The sequence below is a fragment of the Pyricularia pennisetigena genome, chromosome 3 (genome assembly GCF_004337985.1).
Source record: "Pyricularia pennisetigena strain Br36 chromosome 3, whole genome shotgun sequence".
Taxonomy (NCBI): domain Eukaryota; kingdom Fungi; phylum Ascomycota; class Sordariomycetes; order Magnaporthales; family Pyriculariaceae; genus Pyricularia; species Pyricularia pennisetigena.
The window spans coordinates 7104079-7118270 of NC_043742.1; the positions used below are offsets into that span (position 1 = coordinate 7104079).

Below are 14192 nucleotides of genomic sequence, written 5' to 3' on the forward strand. Positions count from 1 at the left end.
GTGCTTGGACTGTAGTGCTTGTGCATCCATCTATGTACGGTACCTACCCTAAACCATTTTAGCTCTCAGCAGGCGCCCTCCACTAGCGGATCCTCTTATCACCGAAATCGGGGCAGGGTAAGGTAACAACATTACTCATTGCTCCTTCTCTGAGGGTTCATTCACTCACCGCTGGACAAAAATCGAGTCTTGGCCACTACTGACGACGTGAAGTGATCTTTTGGTGTTTGTTTCCGAATCACAAATCACGAAAGCAGGCTGCCTTTTACAGCGGTTAATTCGCACATCTCTTTCCCTCTTTCTTTATCAATTGGCGTCGGGGTTGGGAAATCTCAAGTTTTACTTTGTTTTGTTTTGTTTTATTTATTTATTTTCTTATCACATTTTGCGCGACAAGGGCGTGAGGCAGCAGATTTGGCTCTGAATTTGGTTTGCTCATTCAGCCTGGCCCCATAGCAAGGTAGCGTTACATACATACCTGCGCCTGGTAGTCTCCAAAAATCGCGTTTCTGCTTGACACACGCTGCAACCTGTCAATTTGGGGATCCCTAGGGCTGGAACTGTATTTCCTACCATCATGTCGGCCTCGCTACCGGGGAATAGGGAACTTCCAGACTCGCAGTATGATTTGAACACGTACTGGGGCCGCGTTCGCCATGCGGCTGGCATCACGGATCCGAGGTGAGAAACATGGATAAAGGAGAACCTTGGGGCGCAGGGATGCTTGAGAAAGTTCCAGGAGCTTGTTTGCCACCAGATCTTTGACGGGAGCCGGACCGCTGTGTATGCGTGGCCTCGAGATTGTAAAGGATTGCCCAGTAGGAGCACAGAGCTCGAAGACAACAAGAAAGAAGCGGTGTTGTTGGACGCGTATTCTAACGTTTTAGCATGGTAGGACTCTGTTTGCCGGCAAGGCTGGCCTGGAGCAGGCCAAGCAGGCTCTGATAGCATACAAGCAGGGGAGCGTCAAAGACATGACACCTGAGCTGTGGAAGGCAAAGAAGATTGTGGACTCAACGCTTCACCCAGGTATGGGCGATCTCACAGATCCTGCTCGGTTCCGAAATTGCCGGTAATCGTTGCTCTTGCACTAACCTCGCTTTGTGATATGTCTTCTTTCCAGACAATGGCGAACCGGTTTTCCTGCCCTTCCGCATGTCTTGCTATGTTCTGTCGAACTTGGTTGTCACGGCTGGAATGCTGCAGCCAGGCCTCAGTGTAAGCTGATCCTTGATATTCAACTAGCTGTCAACAGCGAAAGAAGACTAATCTGACACGTTGCAAATGGTACGATCGCAGACAGCGGGGACGGTTGCCTGGCAAGTAGTTAACCAGTCTCTCAACGTCGCTATCAACAGCGCCAACGCCAACAAGTCCTCCCCTCTTACCTTCTCCAAGCTGGCGCAATCTTACTTTCTCGCAGTAGGAGCCTCATGCTCCGTCGCAGTCGGACTCAACAGCCTCGTGCCGCGCTTGACCTCGCTCAAGCCCTCCACACGCCTCGTGCTCAGCCGTCTGGTCCCCTTCGCTGCCGTGGCCTCTGCCGGTGCCCTGAACGTCTTCCTCATGCGAGGCGAGGAGATTCGTCGGGGCATTGACGTGTTCCCCGTGCTTTCAGAGGCGGACAAGGCCAGGTTGGCGGCCGAGGGCAAGGCCGAAAGCGAGGTTCAGAGCCTGGGCAAGAGCAAGGTCGCGGCCAAGCTGGCGGTTGGCGAGACGGCGCTGTCCAGGGTGCTGAACGGCTCCCCCATCATGGTAATCCCGCCGCTGGTGCTGGTGCGGCTGCAAAAGACCGAATGGCTCAAGAGGAGCCCGAGGTTGACGTTGCCTATCAATTTGGGGCTCATCTTGGCCACCAGTTATGCGGTACTACCGCTCGCGCTAGCAGCATTCCCGCAGAGACAAAGGATCTCGGCTGACAGACTTGAGGAGGAATTCCACGGCCGCGGAGGAGAAGGCGGCATGGTCGTGTTCACAAGGGGATTGTAGTTGGGGATCTCCGCCTCTTGGTCTGATGGACTTGACGCTGCCACCCACCACCCCTTGCGGACTGGGTTTCCGATTACCTTACCTACCCTGAACATACCACAACCTAGACAACTGCTATCCCATAGACCGGATTACTCCCGAGTTGTTTGTGTTAACCTTGTAGACTTTCGCGCGTTGCTAGTTAGTTGCGTACAACGTACGTACTGAATAAACTATAGATGGGACGCAACTGAAGCAGTTTTTGTACTCAAATCAACGGTTAAGAGCTTCCAGTCCGAGCTGCTCGCTATGCGAGTCGTGCAGTGCCCTGATATTGAATCGATGTTTTGATGGCAAAGGGGGGGCTCACTAGCTAAAAGGTTGAGTGGCGGGGGCGTTTCGCTACAAAGCGTTCCCTGATGTACTGGATCGAAGCCAAAGATGGGGTTTTGTTTCACACCGGATGGGCTTTAAGAGTAACGTTGGATGTCTCAGTATAGACTCTTAAAATGCCCCCGAGCGGAAGGCCTCCTTCCAAACTTCGTTTCCAGTTTAGTACTAGGCCAATACCTAGATTTCCTGGGTGGCCTAATCTGGAAGCCCTGTTCTCACATGGGAGGCTGTTTGGCCACTGTCAGAGGCGGGCTGTTCTGTAGGCTTCGGACCAGCCCCGATTCACGTCGGGTACATGAAGATCCGCAGTCTATATGGCAGTAAACAAAGTACCTGCGCCCTATCTGTCAGAGCGAGACGACACTGGCTTGGAGTGTAACCCGTATCGTTTCTCTGATCGTCCCGTCAGATTCGACCTATGCCCACTTGGTGCGAGCGACATTCTGCATTTCCAGTGGCAGGCGCAAAGACGAAAAAAAAAAAAAAAAAAAAAAAAAAAAAAAAAAAAACCCGTGAACGTAAATATACCACCTACATACCTTGAATACTTTTTGGTCATTGACTGAGATCCATGTCATGCTGCTTTCGTCAATTAGTCTACTGCTTCCTTGTCAATCAACGAACTAACAAAACACTCTGGCGATATGCTTTCTTTTTTTTTTTTCTCCTTTTTTTTTTCTCCGCGATTTGCACGAAAGATGAATGGGATGATAATTGATTGATTGCCACACCCAATAGCTTTTGTTTTCGTAAAGCAAAGGCCCACTGTAGAAAAAGCATGTTCTCATTCTCAGCATGTATGAATGACAATCCCGTTCTTTTGCCCACCTGTTCGAGCAGGCGTCGCAGGGGGCAAAGACATGGGGCCTCCCCTCCACCGGTTTGTGCTTCTTTTGTTGTCCCTGCTTTCTGAACGGACCGCAAAAACCGCAAACCGAAAAGAATCGGGCGACCCACAAAACGACAAAGGAGCGTGCTTTCAATGCATCCATTGATAGGGCCAAGAGGGGTAATGGTACGGTACCGTATCTTTTGTAGCATCGTAATTACTTTCGTAGTCGCATGGAAGGTCGCAATTGAGCATGCTCCCGTGTCTGGGTAACCCTGGACACTTACATAGGGTATGTGTGTACCTAGACCACTCGGGTAAAGCGTGGTATCTTATTATTGCTGAAATTGCCTAGGCCATTCAAACAGTCTGACGTGAAGTGACAGAAAATGGCCGAATACTGGTATTTGCACATCTATCAGTTATTGGTTGTTTGAGCTCCAATCAAGATTGGTTTGGAGATGCTCATCGTAGAAACACAAAGAAATGCATTATCAGAGTGAATTAATTAATATTCATGATGAGTTGATAGTAATACCATACCGTACGATACGCCGAAAACAAGCTTGTATCAATACTCGAGCCACTTGCAAATCCTGTTGGGGGGCTACTGACAGTTTCTGGCCCGCGGCAATAGGTGACAGAACCTGGCCACGGATTGCTACTGTGGTACGTAGGGGAGGGGCGGGGCTTTTTGCGTTGCGGGGTTCAGTCTGGTACAGTACATAATATGTCCATGGCAAGCTCGCAGTGTCATGATGTTGTTCTTTTTTTCTCGACGTCTTTGTTCCTGGGACATCCCCGAGCTACAGTACCCGGTCCTAAATCCGGATTAGTTCATGTTATGTTTTTATCCTCTGAACGCTAATGACTCGACCTGTCCGCGACTGGTTAGTTTGCGTTCGTGCATGTGGTTGTTTCTTTCTGTTGTTGCTTTTTTTTTCTTTTTTCCTTTCCATGACCCCATCAAAAATAGCCAATCTGACCACAGTTTGGGGGTTAAATCATGATATCAGGGGTAAAGAGCCTCGGGACGCACTGTGTGGACAAGGACGTTCGCAGGGCAATTCGGCTGATCTTGTATGTCCGTGTTGGTCTGATATTCACAGGCACCCCGGCTCATACTCGATACATAATACAGCAGCAGTAGCCGGCCAACCGGCATACCACAGCAACGGCGCTCATGCTGAGTTTTGCGTGGTAGCCAAGAGCTTGTTACCGGTATTTTGTATCTAGAAGCACATGTGGAAATAAGAGTGTTTCGGGCCGGGCTTGACCGCCATGTCTAGGGTACACCTCAGAAAGTGCAACGAGACAGCTTGTCCAAGCAAGGTATTTATTTATAATTATTTGGGATCTGAATTACTTCGAGGAATGGCCAAGCAGCGAAACAGTTCGAAAGTCGCAGAGTGCGACCAGCCGCTCTCGCCTGATTACAGCAATTCGAAGGCCTACCAAGCCTTAGTAGGTAGGTAAGGTACCTTACCAGCTTCAGGCATAGCCCCTCAATGGGGGTGGTGCCCTGGTGTAGATCGATCGGTAAACATTATCATTAAAGGAGAGCGCACGCCCACCACGTCCCATGGGCAATTGAAAACAGGGGCGATTGCCTCGCCCAGACGCAAATTCGCTACGGTGGATCAAGGGCACTTGTTGTGTTAGTCTTTTTCAAAAAGCAACCCCTTCGCAATACCAATTGGAACAAAGATGAGGAGGCTTGGAGGGAGCAAGATTCTGTGCCTCATAAGCCCCACAGCCATCCATCTTTCATCCATGCAAACAAAGCCTTGCTCGGCACCAGTCTGGAAACACCAGAGACGGCGCTATTCCTGAAAGAGTGAGTGTTTTTGGTTCTGACGACGGGCTGCGAAATATTGCTCGCTCCTGTCAACTACGGTACAGTACTTGTATATATACCTTTTGTACCACCATCGCGACACAGCCTTTACCAAATGAACTCTTGGTCGGCAGTGGGGATCGGATCTCTCTGTAATACTGCAGTATGAGTGCATGGCCATCGGAAGAGAGGGAACAGTAAACCCGTTGGTATCGAGAAAACAGGTCTCACTATTCTTGTTTTGTTTCGCTTGTTATTTCAACATGGTGTTTTCCCCCGCTCTAACCGAAATCGGTCCTTGTCGACACGCAGCTGTCAGTGTGTGTACCTGTGCAGACGCACGGAAAATGGAGCCACCCCCAAAAGCACCGATACAACCTTCATGCGGACATTCGACGCATCTCTGCCACTAGGTGACCAATCATGTGTGCGTACAACAATCTTCCTGAGTCCAGGGTCCTCACGTCCGAAGTGATCTTCAGTGAAATGTTCTTTACTCCGCTTGAAGGAGTGCTGCAAGTGAGCAGACTAGGATTGAAGACACCACCAGTGAGATGCATAGTTGGAGAACTGAGGCAGAAAAAAAAAATCGTGCGAGTATACAATACAGCCCAAGCCCAAAATTGTTGTTTCGGCACCGTTGAGCTAATTCTTGATCAGTGCCAAAACGCATGTCAGTAAATACATATCGAAATATCTTGGGGCTGAGGCTTGTCAAAGTGCGCAGGTCCACTTTGCCGTTGAATCTCGCCTAGACGTGACGCACTAAAAGCGGACAGGATCAAGATCAAGGTCACGGGTGGGGACATCGGGGCTTGCTCTGCTGTTCGTTTCCTAGGTTTTCTGTGTCCTCAAGTGGTCCCAAGGCATATCCTCAGGCTATCAAAGTAAATGCCCTACGCAAGGTGCGTCCTAAAGCTGGGTCTTGTGGCAACTGCAAGTGGAGGTTGATGATGTGATATCTATTGTACAATAATAGCAATTAGGCCGTCGACAGATGCTGACAAGACAGGTTGTCTTTTGGCAAATTTGAGACTCCCCCAATGTCTGAGGCCGTGTGTATCGTATCAAGTACCTACCTTAGAAACAATTATTGGGACCAGTTAAGGCGCCTAGGGTGGCCAGCTACTAGATCACGCTGTGAACTCTTGACAGTGTACGGACCAAAACTGGTTACTGTCTTGACAGTAATATGGGTAACTTCTTTTCCACCAGGTCTTAATTCCGGAGTATGTATAATTCAATCCAAATACACGAAGCATGCAATCGAGGCGAAGAGTTTATTTCCGAGACAACATAACAAAGCTGGACTGTTAGCGCACACGAGAGAACTACTCAGCATATGTATTCGGTTATTCACCTGGCGCGATTCACGCTCTAGGGCACACACGTGCGCCGGTGCCAAAGGCCTCTTAACTTCGCACTGTTCACCTCTCTTGGTCTGCCAACGCTTCTATCTATGAATGGCAGCCCATTTTTTGAGTTGTGGTAGGTATCCCCAAGTAAGCATGACAGTCGCGGGGGCAACAGAAGGAGCGGTCACATAAAACGTGGCGCTACCTGACCGTCCTCCACCCGTTATTAACCAAGCAAATTGGGAAGGGTTTTAAACGTATTTTTCCCCCCAACCATCAGCAATGGGATATCAATCGACAAAAGCCGTGTCCGTGTGGGCTGCAAATATGGGTTGGTTTAGAAAACAAGTCTGCCCAGAACGGGTGAGCTATAGGCTCCATGGATCGCAAGCATGGCTTGACTGGCTTACCGCGCTGGGATTTATGAAATGGTGGGTTACCTGACTTGCCTGACTCTGTTTCGCCGATGGGTGGCAAAGTTTGGCTGCTGGAGACCGCAAGGGAGGGGGGTTCCTAATCTGGCTGGCTCCTCGCACAAAGCAAAGCCCGCCCAAAGCCACGAAACACATCCAGGCGACCGGCCGCTAGAACTTTAGAGTACGGCAAATCGCGGACCAGGCCTGAATCTACCGTTAACTTGCCCCAAGGTGCTTGCTCTGCACAATCTAGACTAGACCAATGCCCATCTCCCAACGGCTTCGTCGTGTGCATCATATTTTTTGGCAGGCAGACTCAGGATAAATCGGGTAATAGAAACCCAAAAAGAAGGCGAATGGTTTCCAGGTAACGTGGATGGCCACAGGGGGATTGAGGGCTGAATGGAGCGCCCACCCTGCCGGCATCCTACTACACCGGGCTTGCAGCGACTGACTGGTGGTTGGCAAAAGTATGGTACAGTAACTATGGGATGCGAGTGAGAAAGAGTTCATTCGAAATGGCTGCGGCACGCCAATTGACTGGTGTCCCAGCCCTCCCTGTCGACAGTTGCAGTAGCATGGTTGGAGTGATTTGAGGTTGGATACAGTCCAATCCAATTTGATCCCATCCGAACCGAACGATGCAACAAAAGCCGTGACTTGGCTTGTCGATGGGGGGAGGAGACATTTTTGTATTTTTGTATTTTTTTTTTTTTTGGTTTTGATTTTGGTTTTTTGTTTTATTTTTCTATTGATGGTAGCCCACGCACTTCTGGTCTTGTCTAATGCATTCACGCTCCAAGAATTTCACACTACACAATGATCAGTTGATTCATTAAACAAGAAAAACTGCTTCTGTTTTATTTGGCCAATTTTGTTTTGGACGTGCTTGCTGTTGCCATTTTCACCCTCGCGTCACTCTGTGCACCTTCCTCTAATAAACGACACACCGACGTCGAGACGGGCTCCCTCCTTGGACGTTACTCGAGGCTTTTTTTTTTTTTTTTTTTTTTTTTTTTTTTTTTTTTTTTTTTTTTTTTTTTTTTTTTTTTTTGTCATTCTATTTATTTTTTTTTCTCTTTTTTAGGCCGGTGGCTCCCGCAGTCCCGCACCCAACAGACCCCAAGCGGCCACAGCAAACCCAGTGGAATCCGACACCATTCATAGGACAGTGCCTTTACTCACCACCTCACTGCTCCTCACGTCTCGACACCCTGAAAACCCGCACCCTCAACCTTCACCTGCACACAACACCTACACAACCTGTCTGCCCAAAAGTCGGCCACCTACAAACCCTCGTCTTACGGTTGCAAGGCAATCGACTGCCCAAAGAGCCTTTGCTGGCTGCAGAAGAATGTCGACTCCAACAACTGCAACTGCGACTCACCCTCAAAGCCACTATCACTACGGCGCTCCGTTCTCCCACCCGCATCAACACCAACAGTACCATTCGACGTCGACGGGCCAGTACGTTTTACCTGCCCCAGCAACAACGACACGATTACCGCCCATAAAGAACCTCCACGCTCCTAAACCAACCAGTGGCCACGCGAGCCCACATGGGCCGCCGGTGACCCTATCGTCGGGAACATCGGCTACACTGTCTACACCTCGCTCCGAATACACATCAACTGTAATGCCCTCAAGTACAACGACTGCTACAATCACTAGACCCGAAGAAATGGACGTCGCAGGTCCGCGAAAAAGAAGGCGTTCAAAGGGTCCCGACTGGGATAACTTTTACAAGAATGGGCTTCCTCGGGAGGTCATCGTCATTGATGACGACTCAGAGCCTGAAGTCCTGTCACAGTCGACCGCCCCGGGCTCATCACACACAATAATCAATGGCCATGCTACCCATGCGAATGGCAATGGCCACGCATATATGAACACTGTACCCGCAAACTCTAGAAGTCAGCATACCGCCAAGAGGAGACGACGAGACGGCGAGCCATCGGCTCACTACGATCCGGTCCATAACCAACTTGTGGGTTCGCACACAAACACTCCAGCTTCGACAATATCAAGCGATCGTACAACCTCAGCCATCGCCACCACAGCTCCGACTTCTCTAGGATCTAGCTCCTCAAACGGGCACTACGAAGATGCAAACGCCGGCCAAAAGCGTAAGAGGACAACGCGACAGCAGGCAGGCCAGGCCAAGAGAAGAGAAGCTGCTCTGTACGGCGATGCTGCCTACACTAACTATCAACCTCCTGCGAAACCCATAAAGAAGGCCCCTGAGGTCAGCGTCAGAGTTGTGCACGATGTTAGTTCTCCCACCATCAACTTGAACATCTAGCGATAAGGATGGAATTATTGACTTGTCTAAACCGCAGCCCAATCTGAAGAATCTCAAGGTTGACGACGAAGACGGACACTACATTGTTGTACCCGATGCAGAACTCACAGAAGACTGTAAGAACTATCTGCATGCCGTCCCCCGTACCACGAAAAATTTGCCTGGTTGGTTAACACTAGACTTTCCGCAGACCAAATGATTAAATTGCTAGGCCAAGGAACGTTTGGCAAGGTAGTTCAAGCCAGGGATCGCAGGAGAAACGAACTCGTGGCTATCAAGATCATCAGATCGGTCCAGAAGTACCGAGATGCCTCGAGGATTGAGCTGCGGGTGTTGCAGACACTTAAACTGAACGACCAAGAAAATCGGAATCGATGCATCCATCTCCGAGACACCTTCGACTTCCGCGGCCACATCTGCATAGTCATGGACCTTCTAGGCCAGAGCGTCTTTGACTTTTTGAAGAGCAACCAGTTTACGCCTTTCCCTAACAGTCAAATCCAAAGCTTTGCTCGGCAGCTGTTCACCAGCGTGGCTTGTGAGTTTGACGACGCTCTTCTAGTGCCCCCGATCGCTTTGGTCTCTCTTGCTAACGTGCCGATCATATAAATATAGTCCTTCACGATCTCAACCTTATACACACAGATCTCAAGCCCGAGAACATCCTGTTGGCTGATGCCACGTACCAGACGTTCACGTACAACCGCAAAATTCCAAGCTCGTCAACCACAGTTGGCAGAACTGCGACGCAGCGCAAAGTTCTCTTGGACACAGAGATCAGGTTGATTGACTTTGGGTCTGCCACATTCCAGGACGAATACCACTCCTCAGTGGTGTCTACAAGGCATTACAGGGCTCCCGAGATCATCTTGGGCCTTGGCTGGTCTTTCCCTTGCGACATATGGAGCATAGGTTGCATCCTCGTTGAGTTTTTTACCGGCGATGCTCTGTTCCAGACACACGATAATCTCGAGCATCTGGCTATGATGGAGGCCGTTGTCGACCGCAAAATCGACACACATTTGGTGCAGCAGGTTCACCGCAACACAAGAAGCGGGCCGAACCCAGCGACAAAGTATGTATCTAACATGTCTGGCATTTTCATGAGTATCATGGACGATGGGAAAGCTGACAGCCACATGACAGGTACTTCAAACGGTCTCGTCTCGACTTCCCCTCGGTTGATACGCAACGAGCGTCGAAAAAATATGTGAAGGCTATGAAGAAGCTTCCGGTATGTCTATCCCTATATAGTCCAGAAGGCAATACAGGCTGACATGTTTTGCAGGATATAATTCCATGTCAGAACACATTTATGAAGCAGTTCCTCGATCTCTTGACCAAAATATTCGTATACGACCCTGCCCGCCGCATCACGGCCAAGGAAGCCCTACAACACCCTTGGTTTAGGGAGGTTGCACACCCAGATGACGGTTCCGAAGCGGCCAGGATCAGGGCCGAGAGGATGAGCAAAAACGAGCTCCACACGCGGCAAACCGAGCGACATGATTGACTGGCGACGTAATGCGAGGCCTCGAACTCGATCGAAGCAGATTGATATAGGCTATTCTTTTTTTCACAGTGGAGATAATTGCTCTACGGACTGCGGCAAATTTGTCACGTTGTGTATAGGGGAAGTACATGCGGAGGCGACGGATCACTGTTGGCAAGCCCCTGGCCTTGCTTTGTTTTGTGCTCCTCGCGGTTGAAAGATGAAGGACGACCAACACTACAGATTTTCTTTTACTCTTTTTGGCAGGGTTCTTTACTTATTCGCGGGCATGCCTGATATGCTCCGCAAATGGTGGAGTTGATTGGGGACTGGTTTTCTTGTTCTTTTTCTTGGGAATACAGTCTTGTTAACTATGGAGTAAAGGTAAATGGCAGGAGAACTTGGGTTTTCTTTCATCAGCAAGCGGCGGGAATTCATCCGATTGGGGATTCTCTTAGCTCTAAGTCAACATTGTCAGCCATGTCGATACGAGAGTGAGCGTTTCATTCAGCGAAGGCATATACTACTACAATCATAAACCCAGACCCATCACTCTTTGACCTTTCAAGAATCAAGACAGACACCACATAGCCATCCGATCAAGGTCTATGGCGAAGGGACCAAGCTGTGATCGATAGCCGATGACCTTGCGCACCCTATTCGTGTTTCATTGCAAGTATCCAAAACTGCTCCAGCAAGACGCCGATAGTTGGTTTTCAGCAGGGCAGATCACCCAACACCAACCCTATGGAAAATGTTTGGGCAAGCTTCTAGACTGGTGTTCGGAGATGCTGAGATTAGGGAATCCCCAGGAATGAGAGGCCGTCAGCGTATAGGTTTCGATAGGATACTACTGGACCTGCGGTAGGTATTTTTTTTCTTTGGACAGAGATTGGAATCACAATGGCTTTCATCTGTGACACTAAAGAACAGCAAAGATCGCTTTGGACAAAGATGAGGGTTTATCTTTGTCTCGGCAGATGGTCCCATGTCCAGGAAACGAAGACAAAGCAAACGCCTACAAGTTGCAAAAAGCTTTTAAGGCCGTGCAACGCAACCATCAAGTTCCATAGCGACTAATAAGTTATGATGATTTGGCAATCGGAAAGACAGTATTACTACTGACGCACACCGCATACACCCACACCTATAAGGAAATCGAGGATAAGAAAGATGTCAAGGGATGCACAAGACGTGTGGACTCTGAAGGAGAAGGAGGTCGCCATGTTCACGAAGCTGCTGATGCTGCCGCCACGACACGTGCTGGATCATGGCTGGCCATCGTCAAAGTGGCTGGAAAAACAGGAATTCAAGATAAAGAATGGATTCGAGGGCGAGAAAGGTGGCTGGTACCGCCTAACGAAGCGCCTGGAGCGAGATATGTCGACCATCCAACAGATGCGGGTCCTCTTGGCCGAGGCCACGGGATTCCAGAAGAACAAAGTGCTGCCGCCGCGGGTTGATGTGTGTTGGGTTCATCGGAGCCTGTCGCCCTTCGTCATACACGAGGTCTTTGAGTGCCTGGCCGAGGAGGTGACGTTCAAGACGGACGTGGTCCGCAGCTATCGCGGTATTGGGCAGACGGCGGGTCTATCCGGGTTTGTAGATCGCATGACGGGCATCAACAGCCTCTGGCTTAGTGAGGACGAATTCGATGAGACGTTCTGCCAAGACCAGGAGGGAGGATGCGGGACCAAGGCCTCCCCAGACGCCAGCCGGTTCCTACCGCTACTCAATGCCATGCCGAGGAGAGCGCAGGACAAGCAGGGGCGCAGAGACCGCAGCAAGCCGCGACCTCGGCGAAGCTGCGAAGCCTGCGTGCTTGCCTTTGTTGGTGCACGAGGGAGGTTGCTGTCGGACCTCCGAGCACAGCTGCTCGCGCGGTCTCGGGTCGGCGGGAAGATGCCTAGGTTACTACCCTTTGTCGATGCATGGATACGCCACTTTGGCAGCACACGCGCAAAGCGGCTGCGCCTCCAGAGCGAAGACCTGTCAGGTCAAATCGAGGCCGTCTTGCGCCACGATGCAGACGAGCAACGGCAGAATCGGCGAGGCAAAAAGGCACACAATTCTAAGGGCCGCTCGGGTCAGGATAGCCTCGGGGACTCGGCAAGAACCGCCGAGGGCGAAGACAATGAGCTGGCTGGATCGGATCCAAGCGGCTCGGGCGTCCCACTACTGGAGAACCGTGTGGCCAGCACGCCTACCGCAAGGCCGCGAAGAGATCGAGAGGCTAGGAATCACTTTGCGGACGAATGCTTTGGAAGCCATTACCCCCAGGGGGTTGACGACTGTGATGATGGTCAGTACGTACCTACAGGCCCCGTTCCGTCGGACCCCATCGTCGGTGGCTATGCAGCACAGCAGGAGCGCTACGGTATTGGTGACGGTTGTTATCATAGCATCTATTATGACAACCCTCACGGCTACAGTCATCGGGAGTACAATAGCCAACCTGACGATGACGCAGCGTTCAGCGACGATGACTATGACGGGCAGTATACCCAACTGGGAGAGAACACTTCGGTTCGCCGGTTCGAGGAACGCAACGATTACGAAGTGGATGAGGACCAACAGTATGTTGGTCCGCGGTCGCACTGGCGTGTGCCAAACAAGAAGGAGGAAGAAGAGGCCGCCGCCGATGAAGAGATGGAGCACGACGAAACATGGGATGTCCAGACTAGACTGCGAGAGTGGAGCTCTCGGCGTCAACTAGGCACAGAGACTACCGTGCCTTTTGACGACAAGCCGTTGATGGCATCTCATACGAACCCTGGTGGTGATGGTCTCGAGTCTACTTCAGCAAGCCACAAGGGGGCATACGAACCCTCCTCAAACAGGACCATGACGAACCTGAGCGCCATCGTGCCGCCTCTCAGGCTGCGGGGCACCGGTGCCGACGGGGTTGCCGCCGAAGCGGACGAGGACGACGGATACGAGTCGGACTCGTGGCGGTCTGCGTCTGTTATGACCTGGGTGCAGAGCAGCCGGCAACCAGCAGCATCGATGGACGTGCCACCCGTGCCCAGGATACCGTCCCAATATCATGAGAGACGCTGTTCAAAGTTGCAGCATAGCATCGACCGCAACAGCTTCTATCAACTACAGACTGCGTCTTCGATATACTCGGACAACGACACGGCGTCCACGGCTTCTTCGGTCACGGTCTACACCAACATCAACAAGCCGGCCTCGACGCATCTGCCCATCCCGTTCAGAGATCCTTTCGCCCAAGGCCAACATAACAGCGGCCGCGCCAAGTCCATAGTGTCCGAGGTCTCGGTGAGAACCCCAGTTCCGGCGAGGCGCAATAACCATCGTGACAGGCGCTGAGCCAAAGCAACTAGGTAAGTACTGATGTGTTTGATTATGTGGTTGAATGTGTTTAATAACATTTAGGTTTTTATTTTATTTTATTTTATTTTATTTTATTTTATTTTATTTTATTTTATTTTATTTTATTTTATTTTATTTTATTTTATTTTATTTTATTTTATTTTATTTTATTTTATTTTATTTTATTTTATTTTATTTTATTTTTTTTTATTTTATTTTATTTTATTTTATTTTATTTTATTTTATTTTTTTTTATTTTATTTT

At 50.0% G+C, this 14192-nt stretch overlaps 3 protein-coding genes across 3 annotated transcripts; all 3 read left to right on the forward strand.

The window, feature by feature from the left end:
- Positions 1–577: 577 nt before the first annotated feature.
- On the forward strand, positions 578–2319 carry PpBr36_03690 (uncharacterized protein; the record flags this gene model as incomplete). Its single annotated transcript, XM_029890860.1, has 5 exons — positions 578–681; positions 896–1029; positions 1124–1218; positions 1300–1985; positions 2208–2319. The coding sequence occupies 5 exons, from the start codon at positions 578–580 to the stop codon at positions 2317–2319; spliced, it is 1131 nt and encodes a 376-aa protein (XP_029754172.1).
- A 5833-nt stretch (positions 2320–8152) lies between these two features.
- Positions 8153–10613, forward strand: PpBr36_03691 (uncharacterized protein; the record flags this gene model as incomplete). The annotated part of the gene is made up of 6 exons (XM_029890861.1): positions 8153–9067; positions 9138–9216; positions 9291–9638; positions 9716–10175; positions 10247–10334; positions 10389–10613. The coding sequence occupies 6 exons, from the start codon at positions 8153–8155 to the stop codon at positions 10611–10613; spliced, it is 2115 nt and encodes a 704-aa protein (XP_029753531.1).
- Positions 10614–11765: 1152 nt separating this feature from the next.
- PpBr36_03692 (uncharacterized protein) lies at positions 11766–13925 on the forward strand (the record flags this gene model as incomplete). Its single annotated transcript, XM_029890862.1, has 1 exon — positions 11766–13925. The coding sequence occupies one exon, from the start codon at positions 11766–11768 to the stop codon at positions 13923–13925; it is 2160 nt and encodes a 719-aa protein (XP_029753528.1).
- Positions 13926–14192: the final 267 nt, after the last annotated feature.